The following is an 18,626-nucleotide window of genomic DNA, read 5'->3' on the forward strand; positions in this document are numbered from 1 at the left end:
GAAAAATAGGCCTGCTAAGAGTTGTGCTAGTTTCTAGGTGGATAATGAGATAATAAAGCACATAATTGGAGGTTCTACTACCTTGATTACTGCAGATTATACCAATGGGCACAATAATGCCACTAAAGAGTGCATCACCAGCCGCCACCCAGTTGTTAGGTGATAAGTGGATTACGCTCCATGAAAACGATGACTTGAGGAATATGGTAAGATGTGCCACTGTGCAGGTATGATGCCTGAGCCCTGGACAGCAGGCTATGCATTTTACTTTGTGAGAAGTTCAGCAAATAAGAAAAGAATGCCAAGATATGTGGCAACGACATTGAAATCAGAGCTGGAAGATGTCACTCCCTATTACGGGGCTAGCTAGTCTCTGTATCCAAACACACGTGTTTGAGAATTTATTTTCCAATTTGAAGCAAACATTTCTAAACATCTGCTACACAAGCTTGGACGATTCTGAGTGTGTAGTGCTCTAATGATGATTAGCTATTGGCTAGCGTTCAGGATTTTTATTGAACTCATTAATCTAAGAAAAATAAATATAATTGTACCAGTAACACAGTCACATTAAATGCTGGCTGTGTCTTTGTGGGTTTTTTCCCTTGTGGGTTTTTGTTTTTATTTTTTTCATATATATATAACCGCAATCAGGAGGAGGCAAGATACAACAGGCATGTTTGTGTTACATGTGTGCCCTTGTATCCATTCTCCTCCTCAAAAGAGCTCCAGGCAGGGACCAGATATGTCTAGAAATGACACAGATGTCAGTCTCTGAAACCCAGTGAACCACACTGGGACAAAATTTCCCTGCACCTAGAAATGTTGACCTACAGCTCGGGGCTATTGTTCTGCTGCAAGATGTTGGGGGAAACTGAAGCATTTAATATACCACACTCTAATGGCAATGCTTAGCTGTGCAGGATTACATCATAGTGTTCATATGTGTGCAGCCGCAGCTGAGGCTACACGGACATGTTTCTTATCTCATGATATTAAACCTGAACCAAAAGCACAGGTGATTTTAAAATGCAAGATTTCATGTTCAGTTACACAGCACCTTATGGGGGGATATACAGGGTTGGGGTGTTAACAATAACAAATTTTTTCAATATTTTAAGCTTATTGGTTAAGCATCAAGCCAAAATAAGGGGAACTAATTCTGAAGTAATTTAAAATCTGATTTAATTCTAGGTGCTGCCCCTTATAGACTGAACCTTTAAGGCGTAGAACCACGGATGTCTCTATTTCCTAACCCATGAAAAATGGACAGCAATGTCTATATTGTAATTTGGGTGGGATTTAAGGATAAAATATATACATCAGAAAGAACAATAAGTCAACAAAGGTTATTGTTGAAATAGTTTTAACAAATACATTCATAAGATTTACTACATAACTTGTTGACTTCCTCAAACAGACTTGCCAGCTATTTATCATTCTTTTGTTACTAATGGTCATTATTTCAAAGGCAATTACGATGTTCATGGTTAGTATTACCTCCAAGGACATAGGCGTAGGCTGTGTAACCCTATGATCTCTCATCCAGGAAGCCCTTCTTCTGGTGAATCAAGCTTTTACTTTGATAATGATGTTGACATCTCATCTTCCCGCCACCTTTGGTCCTGAGTGTCCCAAAAGATAAAAGCCAATTTCCTAATTTGTGCATCGGTTTCAAATAAAATAATCAGAATAGAACCTGAGGGAACTGATAATTCAAAATCTATAGAAACATTTTCTTACTGCAAGGAGGCTTATAGAAAGCAAAGTGCTACAATTTCTCGGGGTTACTGGGAATATCTAAAAATCTACCGAGGACGTTAAAACATATATCCAAGGGCTCAAGCAATAAAAATAAGGATGGCAAAATATACTTTTCTCTTACTTCTCCTTCACCATTTTTATTCACTTCATTGAGTCTAGGCACAGCTAGAGAATTACAGTCACAAAGAGTAGAGAAGCAAGTCTAATGTAAGAGTTGAAAGCACTGGGAGCTGTGATGACCTCAGGTATTTCCTGGGGGTATAGGACAGTACATATCACACATGCATGTTTTATAACACACGCAGCCAGCATATGCATGCAGTCTGAAAACAGACACCGCAATGAAATTATACACCTTCCGTTTAGTATTTGCCTTCCATTTCTTCCATGGCCTGACATATTCCTACCCACTCTGTTGCTGGAATTTTATGCTTCCTCATCTTTCCCCTCCAACATCACCTCTTCCACCTTCATTAGCCCATTCTGACTTATTCCTCTTTGAGGATTTACGAGTGAGGGCCCCGGAAGGTTCCCTCTGTTTAAAAGGTCCCCTTGTTTATAGAGGATTGATTGAAAGCATTCACTTGCGACAAAGGCCATAGCAGAGATGATTAGGGAAGCCTTTAGATTCAGCACAGAGAAGACAAAAATGCAATCAAGAATCTGACAATGACTTCTGAGCACTGAAAGGTTCCAGACAATTCCCACAAAGCTGTCCGAGATTTGAGTTTTTGTTTAATACACCTTTAAGGCCAGAGATCTGAACCAGGGAAACAAATCTCCCTTTTATGGCCTCAACAAATGGGCGGGCCATTGTAAATACATCATTGGTTCTCTCTCACAAAGAGATACTTAAATGCAGGGCGCAAGAAAGAGGAGCAATTTCCTTCGACTTTCGGTTTGTTAAAGGAAATTTATGTTTTTAACATGCACTGCAAACACGGAAAAACTGATTGCACCATCATCAGCGTTTAAATCAAAACAGCTTGCTATCTGGTAAAGACAGGCATACCGGTCGATTTATTTCATAAAACTTTATGTACAAAGAGACAGTGTCCGTGAACTTAATGGAGAGAATATTGAGTCTGGAAGGGTAATTTTTATTACAGTTTATGGTGGATTATCCATACTCCACAGTTTCCGGATTTTATGGTAGCACCGTGCTGATGTAGTTAACTGTAGCATGGTGGGGGGGAGGCATAATTTCTTTCACCCTGACTGGGAGATGAAATTGGCATAACTACTATATATATTTATAAAAGACGTATCACTGATCCTGTTAATTATATAGGTCCAATTAAAACCATTTTATCCTATGTCCACAGGTAAAATATTTTACTAAGCCAAAGAATAGGTGAGGATGGACTATAACTTCCACACAATGCAGTCTTTTTTATTGTGACTCCTTTGAAACCTTCAGAATATTTCTCACTCACTGGAGTTCAACTCCAGAAACCATTAAACCTGTATTATATTAACGATCTATAATATAACACCAAATATTACTTGTTAATCCTAAGCCTTATGGAATTAAAGAAAGCCAAGGATAGTACAGATATTATATGCCTCAAGAACCCAGAGGATTCCAAATGCTTCACTGGCACAAATAGTAAAAGTCTTGAGGACGGCAGACACGTATTCTGCAAACACTCGAGAGTTTTCAATGTGTCCCACAGAACAGATAAGACCTTGAGACACAGAGAGAAAAAGTTACGGAGCGAGAACGAGATTGTTGAGCTTTACCATTTGGTATGTACCTCCATTTTGCACAAGACCCTTTCTGCATGGACACAGGCAATGCGGCATCACAAAAAGCCACGGCACGTGACTGTACTATGAGGTGTGTTTAGTGGAGGGCTAACGCACTGCATTAGGAGAGGCTGACTGATATTTACGCTGAGTCTTCTACTTCATAATACAAAGAAGATTTCTCTTTGGTTTGGAGTTTGAAGTCTGGGACTGTGGGTCAGCACTGGTCACAGAATCCCTGCATACCTCATCACACCATGTACTGCAAGTTCTACCAATTCATCATGAAGCTCATAGATCCTTTTATAAGTCTCTACTGAGCTTTGCTGGTATCGGACACAGAGTTGGAGAAACAGAAAGAAGTACAATGTAAGTTGTATGTTTTACAACCTTTCCCTTTCTATGAAGAACTTTATTAGATACCTTTCCCAACATTTGATAGCATATCAATGAGGCTACATATGAATAACAAATTATAATTTATAAACTTTATAATTATCAACAGAAGAACTTATTCTTACCAGTGATCATACTACTCAGTCCTTTTTTTTTAGGGAAATGGGGAACCCATATCCATTACATGGTTACCCTAAACTTCTATCCACCTTCTAGAAAACTTCTCAGTCCTGAGCTGTCAATAAGTTTCTCTGCTGTGTTCTTAGGGTTAGTCTTATTTTTCTTGTGTGCACCAAGCTTATCCCCTGTCTTCCTAAAGACATAACTCTTTGTTTTCCTTTATCTTCTCTATGATGATGACTCCATGACCAATGGGTTCAGGTCTCAGTGGAACTTGCTAATCGTGTACAAGTCAGCAAACACATGCTATCATACAAGAAAAATTAGAAGGTACACCTTCCAAATGCATAGCGGTAAAACAGAACATTTTAATTTTACTAAGCAAAGGATAACTGCATAGAATAGAAAAATGGGATAAGTGTGCAGAAATCACACCTTTTCTTCTCAAGTAAATTAAATAAGATCTTTCATATACTAGGTAAATATATTGTCAAGTTCAAGTTTGAGGGTTTTTTTTTTCTATTAAAGTTAGGTGAGTTGAGACAGGGAGGGTCTCAGGCAGCTTAGGGCTGGTTTCTAACTTAGTATGTAACTAAAGCTGACCTTTGACTCCTGCCTCCGGTGCCCTCAGTTTTATTTCTAGGATTATGGATGTGCATCATCAAACTAAGAAGATTTTCTTAGAAGGGATCTTTAGCACTTCCTTTTGACTCTGAAGGAGTTGACAAAATCCAGGGGCCTATCCCAGTAGGAAAAGTATCTCCCGTACTATAATGCCCTTGAGTCTTTCTGTATATATTTTCTTTGTTTTTATTTAATTTACTTTTTGAAAACAATCTTTTCTCATTTTACATGCACCTATCCCAGTTTCCACTCCTTTCCTTCTTCCTGCCCCTCTACTTCTCCTCCTGCCAGCTTCCATCTCCTCCCCAGAGAGGGTAAGGCTTCCCATGGGGAGTCAACAAAGTCTGACACATCACTTTGAGGCAGGACCAAGGTCCTCTTCCCTATACTCAGGCTGAGCAAGGTATCTGTCCAAAAAGTCAGCTCAAGCCCAAAGGATAAATCCTGGTCTCACTGCCAGTGGCCCCACAGATTGCCCAAGGCACACATCTGTCACCAGCATTCAGAGGGCCTAGTTTCTGAGATGACGTTTTTTCTAGGATGCTACCGCTAGATGGCAGCACAAAGATTCTTATATTAAAGATACGTCTCAATTCCATAAGACTTCTGGGGCAGAAGTTTTGGTGAGACATACCAGAGAAAGAGAAATCGAGCCGGGGGTTGGGAGGAGCATATGACAGCCAGGTATGATGGGACAGGCCTGTAATCTCAGTACCCAGGTGGTGGAGTCAGGAGGATTAGCAGTTCAGGGCCTGCCTCCACTACTTGAAGAGCTGGTCTAGGTTACATGAGACATTGTTCCACACCCACACCCAGTCTCAAATGGATAGAATGCTGAAGGATGGAGGAAGGTAAAGAGAACTAAGGGAAAGAAAATAGAGAAAGTCACTAAGAATTCTCTTTCAAACAATGGTACAATACTAAGATATGCATATTTCTTTCTTTTCTTTCTTTTTTTCTCTTTTTTCTCTTCCTTCCTTCCTTCCTTCCTTCCTTCCTTCCTTCCTTCCTTCCTTCCTTTCTTTCTTTCTTTCTTTCTTTCTTTCTTTCTTTCTTTTGGTTTTTCGAGGCAGGGTTTCCCTGTGTAACAATCCTAGCTATCCTGGAACTAACTCTTGTAGACCAGGATGGCCTGGAACTCACAGGGATTCACCTGCCTCTGCCTCCCAAGTGTCCAGCAAGATATGTATATTTCAGCATGAACTGGATCACCTACCACTTCAGCCTGACTCAGTTTTCTCTCTCTCTCTCTCTCTCTCTCTCTCTCTCACACACACACACACACACACACACACACACACACAAAGCTGAGGTCCCAATACTACACACAAACATGCATGTAAATGGAAAGGTTAATTAACACATTTTATGAATTATATTTATTTGGGACACGTTCTCAGATTTGCTTTTCACCCATTCCTTTTTTATTTCACTTTAAGGTAACCAATTTCCAGTTAATTTCAGGTTTCCGCAACAGGAAGTGTTCACAGTGTGAACACTGTTGTAGTGTAGGATATACTGCAGCCAGCATTGCAGAGGTTCGTTTCTTTTTAAATGAACTTTCCTTGTTAGTAGTGAAGGACATTGGTACCATACAAGTGGCACATAAAACATTTGTTGCATACATAAGCTAATGTTTAGGTGAACGGAAGACGGCAAAGCCATAATTGGCCAATGATCAAAGTTGCATTCACCTGACACTATGCTGGCTGGAGACAGAACGAGGCATGTGATCATGGCGCTGGTAATTTGCTACCACTCCGTTCACTAATAGGTGGACTGGTATCAGTCATATTTTTCTAGAGAATACAATTAATATATCACTTCATCAATTTCCCCTTAAGAATAGGAAACAGAATGAAAGAGCTTCGATGATAGTAACATAGCTTAGAACAGAGAGAATTATTGAGGGAGCCAGAAAAGGTGACAAACACAAAGCAGCCCCAGTGAGTTTTCAGTTATTAAAAAGCCAATTTAAAACACTGTGCTGCTTCTCAGAGCGAGTCCTCCTCTTGGATAGTACAGTCTCCTGCTCTGGTTTGTTCCCAGAAGGCCTTATACGTCACTGAGTCAACTGCTTGCCAAACCTTTGTCTGTTTGCCAAATAATAAATATAATTCTTTAATGGTAGAGATGCCCAAATATCAAAATAGTTCTATAAATAATGATGTCTGATGTTGGAAATAGAATTCTTCTAGTATATAGCACTACCCGGACTATGTGAAATCAGAAGATTATATTTCGGAACATTATCTTATAAAAATTGAGTGTCTAATATTCTGTACTCTAAATGTCAGAGAAAACTTAGGTGGGAGAGAAATGAAGATTCCATTTGAATACTATATTAGTATAATGTGACATTATAGGCAGAAATCTATTTAAACATGAATTAGAACTCTTTTTCATGAGAGAAACTAGTTCTGGGCAAATGAACATGGCATGTGAGGCTATTTTATTCAATAGCTCTTAATAACCCATTCTAACTGAATGAATAAAGCCTACTTTGCCAACCTCCAGCTTGAGCTACTTTACCTAACAAATAGATTCGTTCCATCCTCAATCCTTGAGTAATATCCACCTCTACAAACCACTCCGAGGAACTTCCCGTTCCTTTCTATCTTGTCTTTGTTGGGATGCTTATATTGTTGAATTTACTCAGAGAACCGGAAAGCTAATCAAAATCATTTGCTGGCATCATACAGTGTGCAGGGCTCCCCACAGGTTGATCTTTTCTACTAATCTCTAGTGACACAGACTGCTTATGGAGCCTTCCCGAGCCACTTACGATCATTGACTCCTAGAACCGAGCCAGCCTGCGCACGACGAAGCTGTGGAACTGACAGATTGGAGCGGTTTCAGATAAACAAGAGCATAAGATGCCAATTTTTTGGTGGAATCTATTCAACCTTATGTGCATCCCCAGAAGATAAAAAAAATAGTCAAGTTTCAAATCAGAATTGAAAGTCAGGTTTCAAAAGAGCAACAAATCACTGGCTTACCCAAAGAGAATCAAGCATTCGGAACTCCTAGTTAAATTTTTCATGGACACTGACCCTTTGCCTTCCTCTCACTATTTACTAAGTACTGGCCTTTGTTTGACACCGGTGAGAGAGAAGCACTCCAGTCTTGTCCAAGTCTCCATTTAAGAATAATAAACCAAAGGACAGCAAGACTCCAGTCACATTTATCAATAAAGAGCATTAAAATCCAAGCTAAAGACAGAACTTCTGGGTCTATCCACACAAATCTAGCTCCCAATTAACGCTTAAGTGTTTACTTTAAAGTATAAATCTCTACCTATTAGCTATTATATATAAATAGAGTAAGCAGAAGACATTTACCAAATGAGGAGGTAACAGCCGTCACTCAGAAGCCAACTGTACACAGAAGCACAGGTCAGCTGCCCGGGACTATTCTGGTCCTATGGACAGATGACAGCAGGGTTCCAGTGCACAGCGAGCTGAAAGATGACAGTCCTGTGTAAGGTGGACAGTAGAAGTGCGTGTAGGGAAGGACCTATGGCCCAAGACAAGGAATCAGTGTCCACAGGTGCCTGGCTGACAGCAGAAACACCATGTAGCTAAAGTCTGAACTGTGACATGGGGAGTGCTCAGTGTGCTGGGACCTGGACTCCACTCTCCCGCCACACTTTACAGCCATGCCTTGGATGACTAGATGCCATTCCACAAATGTAAATGGCAGACTAAAAATAAACCCGAGGCTTCCTCCTGTAGGTTGCTGAGAAAGCCAACAGCCTGCAGGGAGAAACTGGGGAGGGGGGATGGGAGATGAGTATCACAGATTTGTCTGTGACCATATGAAAGCCCTGAATGGACTCTAGGGACACAAGTAGTATTCTGGGGAAAGGAAGGTTTCTTCAGTGTCTCCACATCTAAGTAAAATGATCAAAAAAAAAAAATGCACATCCAAACTGGCGTGGTTTCTTAATGGCAGAATCCACTTGCTCTGGTCAGCTATTTCAGGAAGATATATTTTATTCTCAAGGATCTGATTGTGTGTTTGAGATCATAAGTAATGTACTTATTGACCGCATTAAGTTATATTAAAAAATATCACACTATTTCAGCAATAAATCCTGAATGGAATAAAAAATATTTTGTATAATTCCGATAGATTTTGGTGTTGATTTTGAATGGGTTATAGGCAAATGATCTTGGACTCCTTCCCTGTGTGTGACCTCTTCCTCATTGTCGCATTGAGCTGTGCAAGGCTAAGGAGAAAATGAGAATGCAGAGGGGCACACAGAAATATCCAGCAACCTACGTAAGATAATGAAGAAGGTCAAAGTCCATAGGATAGGAAACAGTCTACCTGTGACAAAGACACACACTCCAGCCCATACTCCAGCTGCACTGGGCCTTTTCAGGCCCTGTTGCTTTCTAAGCCACTGGCCAATCACACCCTTCTCTATTCTTGGGCATCAAGGTCACCTGCTTCCTTCAAAAGAAGGAGAAAAGACCAACTCAGGTAATGAATGTTGAACAAAATCTGTGTTTTCTAGAGTCTTCACTGGCTTTATGAAGCTGGTCATGGCATTTTCCTTTAATTTTCTTGAATTCTAAAATGTAGTTACCTATTAATATCAAAATGTTAAAAAATGCTTTTCGGAAATTAGAATACATTATTTGAGGTTTATTGCCTATTTTGAACTACTGTGTGTACTCCAAGGAGTGGTTATGAGAATATTTGATATCTATTTATATTGGTTCTAATATCATTTTCATAATAAGTAATAGAGTCCAAAGTTTATGAAAATTTTTTTCTTTGTATTAAACATACTGGATCACTGTTTTGGGTCTTCTTTCCAATTACAATTATTAGTATTTTACTTCACATGTACTGTTATGCTCTTCTTTGTCACCTGCTTTTACGTTTCCTCTCATTTTCATTATGCATCTTTGTCCCAACAGTTTTGTCAATACAATGAATCAATGCTAGAATACAAATTAATTACTATGAAATACAGGTTACTCCACAAAACAATAGAAGCCCTCACATGCAACTAAAGACTTTGTTCTTACCGTTCTCCCTGCCACAGAATGAACCACAATTATCTGTCTTACACTCTCTAGTGGATTATTCTTGAGAGCACACAGATATGCTATTCTCTGCCTACCTTGTAAGTCTCCCCATGCAGAGCGGTGATGCCTCGCCAAGTATCATTGCCTATCTCCACAGCTCTTCCGGGAAAAACTCTGTAGATTGAATCTCACTTTTCTTATTTCCCCTCTGAACAAGAACCTATTTCAGTCCTTCATCTTCTCACTTCGTGGGCACACTCCTCATCATCAGCAAGGACCTCTCCCACCTTCAACCCACAGCTCCCAGCTTACCTTTCACCCAGTACCTGGACTACATTTAGTAGTAAGAGGAACATCCCTCCATCAAATACCCTCCTTTTTACACGGTGTCCTCGATGCCCCCACATCTTTCCTCAAAGCTCTCTAGCGGATTGGGCATTGCTGGATCTCTCTTCCCTTTCTGACTTCTCAGGGATCTCTCCCTATCTCTCCCTCTGAAGTGTGTCCAGCTCGCAGCCGAGGGTAGTTATGTAGGCGGCCCAAAATATTTGCAGATTACAATGTCACATCACAATGTCCAAAGGCTGGATAAGGGCTGGAGATGGCTCAGTTGACAAGTCCTTGTCACGAAAGTATGAAGAGCAGAGGTTGGATCCTTAGAAGTCATCTACATAAATGATACCCAGAGGTATCGTTTAGTTCTAGCTGAGAGGCAGAGATCGGGGACCCATGGGAGCAACCTGGCTCTTTAGACTTGCTAGAATCTGTTAGCCCTGGGTTCAGGGAGAGATCCTACCTTAATAAATAGGGTGAGAATGGTCAAGGAGGCCATTTGATACCAACTTTGGGACCCCACACTCAAATACATGCACAGATCACATATGTCAAAAAGTCAAGTTTGGATACTTGCCTGTCCTTCTGTTTTGGCTCCCGTCCAAGATGACCCATGGAAGTCATTATTCAGCATCAAATACCTCCTCGACTCTAGTGGATCCCCAGTGCCTTTCCTTAAACTGCCTCCTCCTTAGGAACCCTAGCTCCCATCTCCAGCTACCATCCCTAGTATTCTAGTCAGAGATAGAACAATCCTGTTCTGCTGATAGAGTGCACCCGAAAGGAGCTCCCTTCTCACCTACACCCCCCTGACCTCTAACACTTTCCACAGCTTGTCCACTCTAGCCAACAGTCCTCTTGGTCCCTCGTCACACGGGTGGCAGCCAATTGAACTCACAGATTTGGGAATTGTCTTTTGCAGATCTTATGTGCACAGGTGATTTCTCAGAGGGCTTCCTTGATTATACCTAATAGCATCCCCTTCTCTTGCTAATGTTGTCACGGCCTGGTGTTTCTCTGTAGCACTCATACTGCCTGACACAAGCTTGTCACCTCTCCCAGTGCAATGGAATATTCAGGGCAGCAGGGCCTTGCTCACCTTGGAATCGCAGCTCTCTGTGTTTGGCATATAGGAAATACACATCGCACAGCAGATGGGAGGAGCGTGCTACATTCTTTGTCATTCCTAACGTTTTCATGAGGCTGCTAACGGAACCAAGCACTGCCTTGCCTCTGGTTTACGCTAATGCTACATGGGCTTCTGCCACAAGTAGCTAAGCTACAACAAATCAAAACAGAATGAGGAAAATTCTACAATAAACATACCACAACTTTTCATAGGCTGGACTGAAATTCCAAGAGGTATCATTTAGAGATAGGAACAGCACCTTGAGGTTTCTAGTTTCTACAGTACCAAGACTCTCCCTTGTATGGGAGAGTTGTGCATCCCTTAGCCTACACTGGAGGGTTCACGCTGCGTGTCCTCAGTCGACCTTTCCGTCCTTGCTCTCACAGAGCTAGTCCAAATTATGTTCATGTATTGTACCTCTCAGAGCGTTTCCCCAGGTTTCTTCCTATTTCACATTCTGTTCTATGTCCCACTGTGATGCCGCTGTACTCTGGGCTAGCTAACACCTTTCATTCCTCTAGGCCAATATTCTTTCTACTTGGATGAGTTGTGGCTCTTGCTTCATCAGAGCAAGTTATTCAAGCATTCGTGGTGGGAATTTTGTCTCATCCCTTCCTCAAAGCATGAGCTCCATTCTGTTATAGAGAATCCCAGTCATTTCTTCTTTCCCTATATAACTGTGCTATATGAAAATACTTTTGTCAAATACAACTTCACTTACTGATAATTCTAATTATCTTCTTAGTGGAAAAGTCACTGGCTGACATTATGGAAATTTTTGTCCACTCTAGCCAAAATTAATGAGTATTCATTTCTAAGAGTTCTTTAATTTGATATTGTCCATTAGACTTGCAGTTATGCCCAGCCTGTTGACTCTGAATGTAATGCTGTCTTCTATAAAATTCATGCTCAAGGATATGTAATTTAGTGACAAAGAAATTGCAAACAACATCTCAAGGTTTTAAGTATGTTTCCAATTTTGTGTTGGGCTCTCGTTCTAGCTGCCCTCAGCTACATGTGGTCCACAAGCGTCAGGATGGATAGGCCAGGGAGCAATGCGCGAGAGAAACAGCATCAGCTCTGTCAATCACTGTATCCTCAGAGGCAATAATGGCTACTGCCGAGAGATGCTTAATAGACGCCCAGATTGAGCTACATGATATGTGAGCTTAAATGTGGTCATATACATTCCCAGTCCTTTGTGTCACGTGATATGTAGGCTCATCTACTTCTCTATCACAGAACATGTATGATATACCAATCACAAAAGCAATTAGCCAGTAATACACCTAATTTATATGAGTGATATTTTATACCTTTCATATTAGCATTTTGGAAAACTAATCCCCTTAGGGTATTTTTCCCTTGCACATCCATCGCAAGCAGACAAGCCCCAAGTGGAATGGTAAGTACTATTCAGCCGTTTTGGTGTCTGTTCCATACCCAGCTGCATATGTGTAAAACAAAGATTTGAAGAATTATCCAAGTGCCCTTTCCTTTCCCCATTCTGTGAGGTAGGCAAACCTTTTCCCTCAGCACTTTTACCGTCCGCCAGTTAATCAGTTAAACAATAAAAGGTTATAAAATGCTATAGCAATATTTGTAGAATATGGTGATTATAAAAACTTAATATGAAGTAATAAAGTTCAAGAATGAGGCGTTTCCAGGCAATTTCTCATACTGATCTCTCATCCCTTATCTTTGTTGTGTTAGCAGCTTTGAGAAGTTGTACCCATCCCGCTTCCTGGGGTTGACTTTAATTCAGCAAGTTCTGTGGCTGATACCACTGTCATCAACTTTCTGTTGTGTGGGAGGAAAAAAGGAAGTGTGGATTATTGCTTGCAACATTAGGGGGAAAGTAATAATGATAAAAAGGCAAATGTTTACAGATACTTGGTCACTCCATGGTATCCGTACCATGTCTTTTCATGAAATCCTAAGATAGATCAGGTTACTAGCTCCATTTTTCACTGATAAAAATGAGGATTAAGACAATTTTTAGTTATAAGTGAGAAAAGCAGCATTTTTACTTCATATGTCTATGATCTTAAAATCTGTAGAATGGTTCACTGGCTTATGATTAAGTACATTTTTATTTATGACATAAAAACTACAAAATGAAGCTAATAAATAAACTCACATAGAGAATAAATGACAGTGGGAGACTCACAGGGCTCCTACAGTACATGTTTTCCAAAAAAAAAAGAGTTTCAGCCATATATATATATATATATATATATATATATATATATATATATATATATTATCATATATTATATCCCCCAATTACAAAAAGCATCTGCCGTAAAATGGTAATAAGAAATAAAAGGTATCTCTTTTGCTCATTTATTAGTGATTCAAAATTATATAAAAAGCTCATAATCAGCATAAACATATTTACTAATTAGTTTCATAAAGAAAGTGATATTTCTGTTAAGTAGCATGGCAGAATTACTGGCCTCTAATGTGGGCACACATATAGGATCATAAAACTTCAGGAACACTGGAGTCTACACATATATAGAATTATACCATACATAATACTATACATATTATATATAAGGATGTGCTTCACTACCTGTTAAATGTTAATTCTTAAAAATTTATAACTATATCTCTCAATAATGAGCAAAACAAATATCTGATTTAGTACCCAGCTAGGCTATTATTATTCAAAGAGACTTGTCCACTGTACTCAGAGTTATTAGCAAGAGCAAAGGATGCAGCAGGAAAATAATCCATTGAAAAAAAGGAACCTTACTCCCCTTTTCCTCCACTTTCCGGGTACAGAGTGTTGCTGAGATACGTTTTCTGTTCCATGACAGCAGATGGCACATAGTGTGTGGAGCAGAGAAAGCCCCTGAGTGAGTGGCCATGTAGTTTGAAATGGACACAAACATGTTACAGATTCTGAGAGCTATCAACTAATGGGAAACTGGCTAAGCTGTCACCCATATGGGCTTGGCTCTAGACGAATGACTATGCTTTCCTCAAGGAGTGTGAGTATGCGCGTTTAAGAAAAATTAATCAGTATGTACAGGCTCGCAGCCGTGGCTTCCTCCTCTCAGATGTCTACAGACAGAGCCTGCCTACTTACAGAGACTACCGAGTCTAACCAGCCCTGAGATCATATCTAATAAACATGCTGAGGTCCAGGTTGGTGTTGGTAGGAAAATCCAACCTGATTCCAACTTTGCTGTGTGTGCACATGCATGTTTGCCTTTCTTCAGTCCGTCCACACCGCTGGGCAGGGTACCAGAATCAAGCCACATAGGCCTTGGCAGCGACATTGCTATATAAGGCAGGAAATGTCTATTCTCAAACTTGCAAACTGAAATTCCTGAATCAGGAGATTTTTAACTCTGCTCAAAGAGGGAAGGTGAGACTTTTCTGAGTGCCACGAAGAAATTTCATATTGATGAAATAATAACTTTCAGGGGTGAGCACACAGCTCTATGTGGATGTTTATAAACATTCTGCCAAGCTTTCAATCATATATCATTTCTCAATATTGAATCCTACCTTTTACCAGAAGCAAAACAACTATGTTGCCTAGCATTTTATGAGAAGACAGTGGTTTATGCATTCATCGATCATGTTTTAATCATGGGCCTCAGTAGTAACACAGTGTCAAAGCAAAAAGCAATATCGGGAAAGTCTGATCCTAGCATTGTGTTTGGCCTCTGAATGCACAAATATGCACTCAGTTTCACAGGGACTAAGTCAATAAAATGAGATTTTATGTTTGCAGAGAGGGTGGCTTAGTGCTTAGACGTGTATGTGGGAGACATGGAATTTACAATTTCTTCTGTTAAACCTCTGCATGAAGCAGTAACTTCTAAGTAGAAGGTAATTCCATATACAGGTGCTTACTACCACAATTAATGAAATAACAAAGTATTATCACATGAGCATGTAACAAGATATCTTTTTACCTCCTAACACGTAGAGACCCTTAACAATGTATTTTGAAATATTTCCATTCTAACTTACACTGTTCTTTAAAAAAAACATAGTAACGGAATTAGAAGATGGTCAAAGCTATATGAAATTTCAAAGATACACATCTATTCTTATTACAGGTTATGACAGTCTGAAAGAGAATGGCTCCTATAGGGTAATATATTTGAATGCTTAGTCACCAGGCCATGGAACTGTTTGGATTAGGAGGTGTGGTCTTGTAGCAGTAGGTGTGGCCTTGATGGAGAGGGTGTGTTGCTGGAAATGGAACTTCTTTCTCTTATCTCTCTCTCTCTCTGTCTCTCTCTGTCCCTCTGTCTCTCTCTGTCTCTCTCTGTCTCTCTCTCTGTCTCTCTCTCTGTCTCTCTCTCTGTCTCTCTCTCTCTCTCTCTCTCTCTTTCTCTCTCTCCTCTCCCTCCTGCCTGTGGATCAGGATATAAAGCTCTCAGCTACTGCTCAGATGCCATTCCTGTTGCATGCTTCCTGTTGTAATGTTCACGGACTAACCTCTGAAACTGTGAGAAAGTCCTCAGTTAAATGTCTGCCTTTATACGTTGCCTTGGTCATGATGTGTCTTCACCACAAATAGAACAGTAAATAAAGACAGGCTCTCAGTATGTAACACTGGCTGACCTGGAAATCTTTTTATATATATCAAACTGCCCTCCAAATCTTAGTGGTTCACCTGCCTCTGCCTCTGCCTCCTAAGTGCTGTGATTAAAGGGACATTCCACCATGCCTGGCTTAATCATTTTTATATCAACCTCATTTAAAAGATATTCAAAAATAAGTGTCTAGATCCTAGGCAATCCATCTTCATGGCATTTTATATTAATCGTCTAAAAATGTCAATGTAGAGAGCTGCGTGATGCCATGCTTTACAGGTGGCGCTGATTCCCACCTTCCACCTTTCCAACGGTGAGTGCTCTCAGGTGTGAACAACCCCATATATGGCTAACGCTAAGAATCTGGCCTGCTTCCGCGTTTCTGGACCTATCTACGTTTCCCACGTGGCTTGCTGGGGTTGGCTACCCAGAGGTCTTTTAAGATGTAGGCTGGCTCTGCCCTGTGCGAGGGGGGCGAGAGGTTGCGAGAGGTAGCGAGAGGATGAGAAGATTATTCTAAGGTCCTGAATAAAAAACGCAGTGAGAAGAGTCCGGTGTTGCATCTTCATTGCTGACAAGACGGGCGCGACATGTCATGTTTGAATATATACAAAAAAATCCTTACTTACTTTAAAATACACACAGTGACCAATGTCCAGAAGGGATTTATGAACTTCCATGTCATATATAATTCTACTGTCCACAGGCTGCCCCTCCCATTTTACCACATAACTCTTGACATTAAATGACTCACTACATAGTTATATGGACTGAGTTCCACTAAGGGAACTGTCTATATATATGTGACTGCTTGCAAGCATTCACTGTGGCCAAACAGATGATCTACATGGTTCTACACAGAGCGCCTTTGAACATAGTTGTCTGCACACAATCTAGGTCCCAGTCAATGGAAACAGAAAGAAAGAAAAAGAAAGAAAGAAAGAAAGAAAGAAAGGAAGAAAGAAAGGAAGGAAGGAAGGAAGAAAGGAAGAAAGAAAAGCACATGTTCTTCTCTAGTGCTGAAACAAGGTGAGGTTTTGTGTCTCTTACCTTTGCCATGGCTCCTCCCATCCTCCAGGAGCGGCACAACGATAGTGTTGTTCACATTTCCAGGTGACCGTACAGCTGTGTAGACCACCGGCACCGACTGTACCACCACAGGGATGCGATGAACATGACTGAGTTTGTTAGACTGTAAGTTCATGGGACTGGAAGGTGGGACGGGATGAATGATGTGTAAAAACTGCTGGCCGCCCACGCCAGAGGCAGAGGCAACGAGGGGTCCTGGAGATAACACTGTTGACGAAGACGATGCTGAAGATACTGATGTTATAACGGTGGGGGATGAGGCTGGACGGCTAGAAGATGAGGAGGAGGTTGAAGTTGAAGAAGGTGAGGAGGCGGACGCTGTCATGGAGACTGGGGAGGATGAAACAGCGGTAGGGGAGGTCCTGGCTTTGTTGATTGACAAGTCCACTGGCTCAGTTTGTGTCTGGAAGTGATCTACAGGCAATGAGTCCTCTGGGGGCTCCCCTTTCACATTATTTAGCAACAGGGGAACAGCTTCCATATCGGGGTAGTTGTGGACGTTTGGAGACTGCAAGGAGAAAATGGAACAGATTTATCATTATTAATGCTATATTTCAGTAGATGCATGATTTCTTATTTGAAACTGTATTAATTTTCCCTTATTGCAATGGGGCATTTGTTTATTCACTCAAACATTCACAAAAGTTTCTTTAAGTCACCATGACGGACATTTCCATTCCACTGGGAGGACAAATATACAACTTCTTAAGCTAAACTCCCTGTTTATACAAGAGGCCTCTGGAATTTTAAAATGATCGGTAAATTCATGTCGAATTTCCGAAAGACAAGCTCAGGGTGCAAAGCTTCATCTTAGAATTGTCTAAACAGGACTGATTTAATTAAAACATCCCCTTTCTGCTTCTGGACGTTGGGGGTATGTTTCAGTGCTTTCTTAGGAAGGACCTGGGAGTTTTCATTAGAGGAGCTGAAACAGCTCCGGCCGTGCAGTTGCGCAATGTCATGGATGATCCTAGCCTTGTGCAACACGATCCTGAGCTAGAGCCAAAACACCATCCAGCAGCAATCACGGGAAACTTGCTGTGACCTTTCTACATTCGTGTTGGGCAGCAGAGCTCCTCAGACACACTCATTCGGAGACGCCACATGGAGTTCTCTACTCTCCCAGGCCTGGTCATCAAGTTCGCAATCATCTGACATCACTGAATTTTAACTCTCAGTGCCCAACAAGGTGTTTTTTTTTCCATTACGATCTCACTCATAATTATGACACTGAAACCTGAGGAAAGTTTTCAAAAAAAAAAAATCCCACATAAGAAAATTTAAATTGTCTTTTGACTTTTTGTCTAACTTAAAATGGTAATTTTGTTTAAGTTCGTTTGTATTCTTTCAGTTTTAATGAGAAAAATTTAATAACAAACACTACGGTTCTCAGCATAGTATTAATGGGCATGAATACACTTTTCTTAATTCCTAAGTTGGAAAAGTATTTATGAAATTCACCCTTCTGGGACCAAGGGTCCATGTTCTACTGGAGTGTGTCATGTGTCAGTAGAGCCTCAACAGAGAGAACCAGACCACAGCCGATTATTTTGTTAGATCTAATTTAACCAAGGCAACACTCATATTAGTATTATTCTGTTAGATGAAAACCCCAAATCACTATTTTCTGCTACTCTGTGGTTTCAGAACAACAGTTATGTTAAATTGGTCATTTTATTCTTCATTTCATGAAATATTTTCATCTGCTATTCTTTCTGAAAGAATAGAAATGCATTTAAAGTTTTTTTAAAAAAACATTGTTCTTAAAAACTTTCATTATAGAATATAAATTTAAGTTCTATTCAAAACTTATAA

General features: G+C 40.4%; 1 protein-coding gene across 4 annotated transcripts in view; it reads right to left on the reverse strand.

The window, feature by feature from the left end:
* Klf12 (KLF transcription factor 12) overlaps nt 1-18,626 on the reverse strand; it is a 411,445-nt gene that overhangs the window by 139,192 nt on the left and 253,627 nt on the right. For all 4 annotated transcript variants that reach the window (XM_048422240.3, XM_048422239.3, XM_087912267.1 and 1 more), the window contains one exon: nt 16,773-17,319. In XM_048422240.3, the coding sequence (XP_048278197.1) occupies nt 16,773-17,319 (547 nt within the window). The remainder of the gene's footprint in view (nt 1-16,772; nt 17,320-18,626) is intronic.

The sequence above is a fragment of the Myodes glareolus genome, chromosome 12 (assembly GCF_982192425.1).
Source record: "Myodes glareolus chromosome 12, mMyoGla1.1, whole genome shotgun sequence".
Taxonomy (NCBI): domain Eukaryota; kingdom Metazoa; phylum Chordata; class Mammalia; order Rodentia; family Cricetidae; genus Myodes; species Myodes glareolus.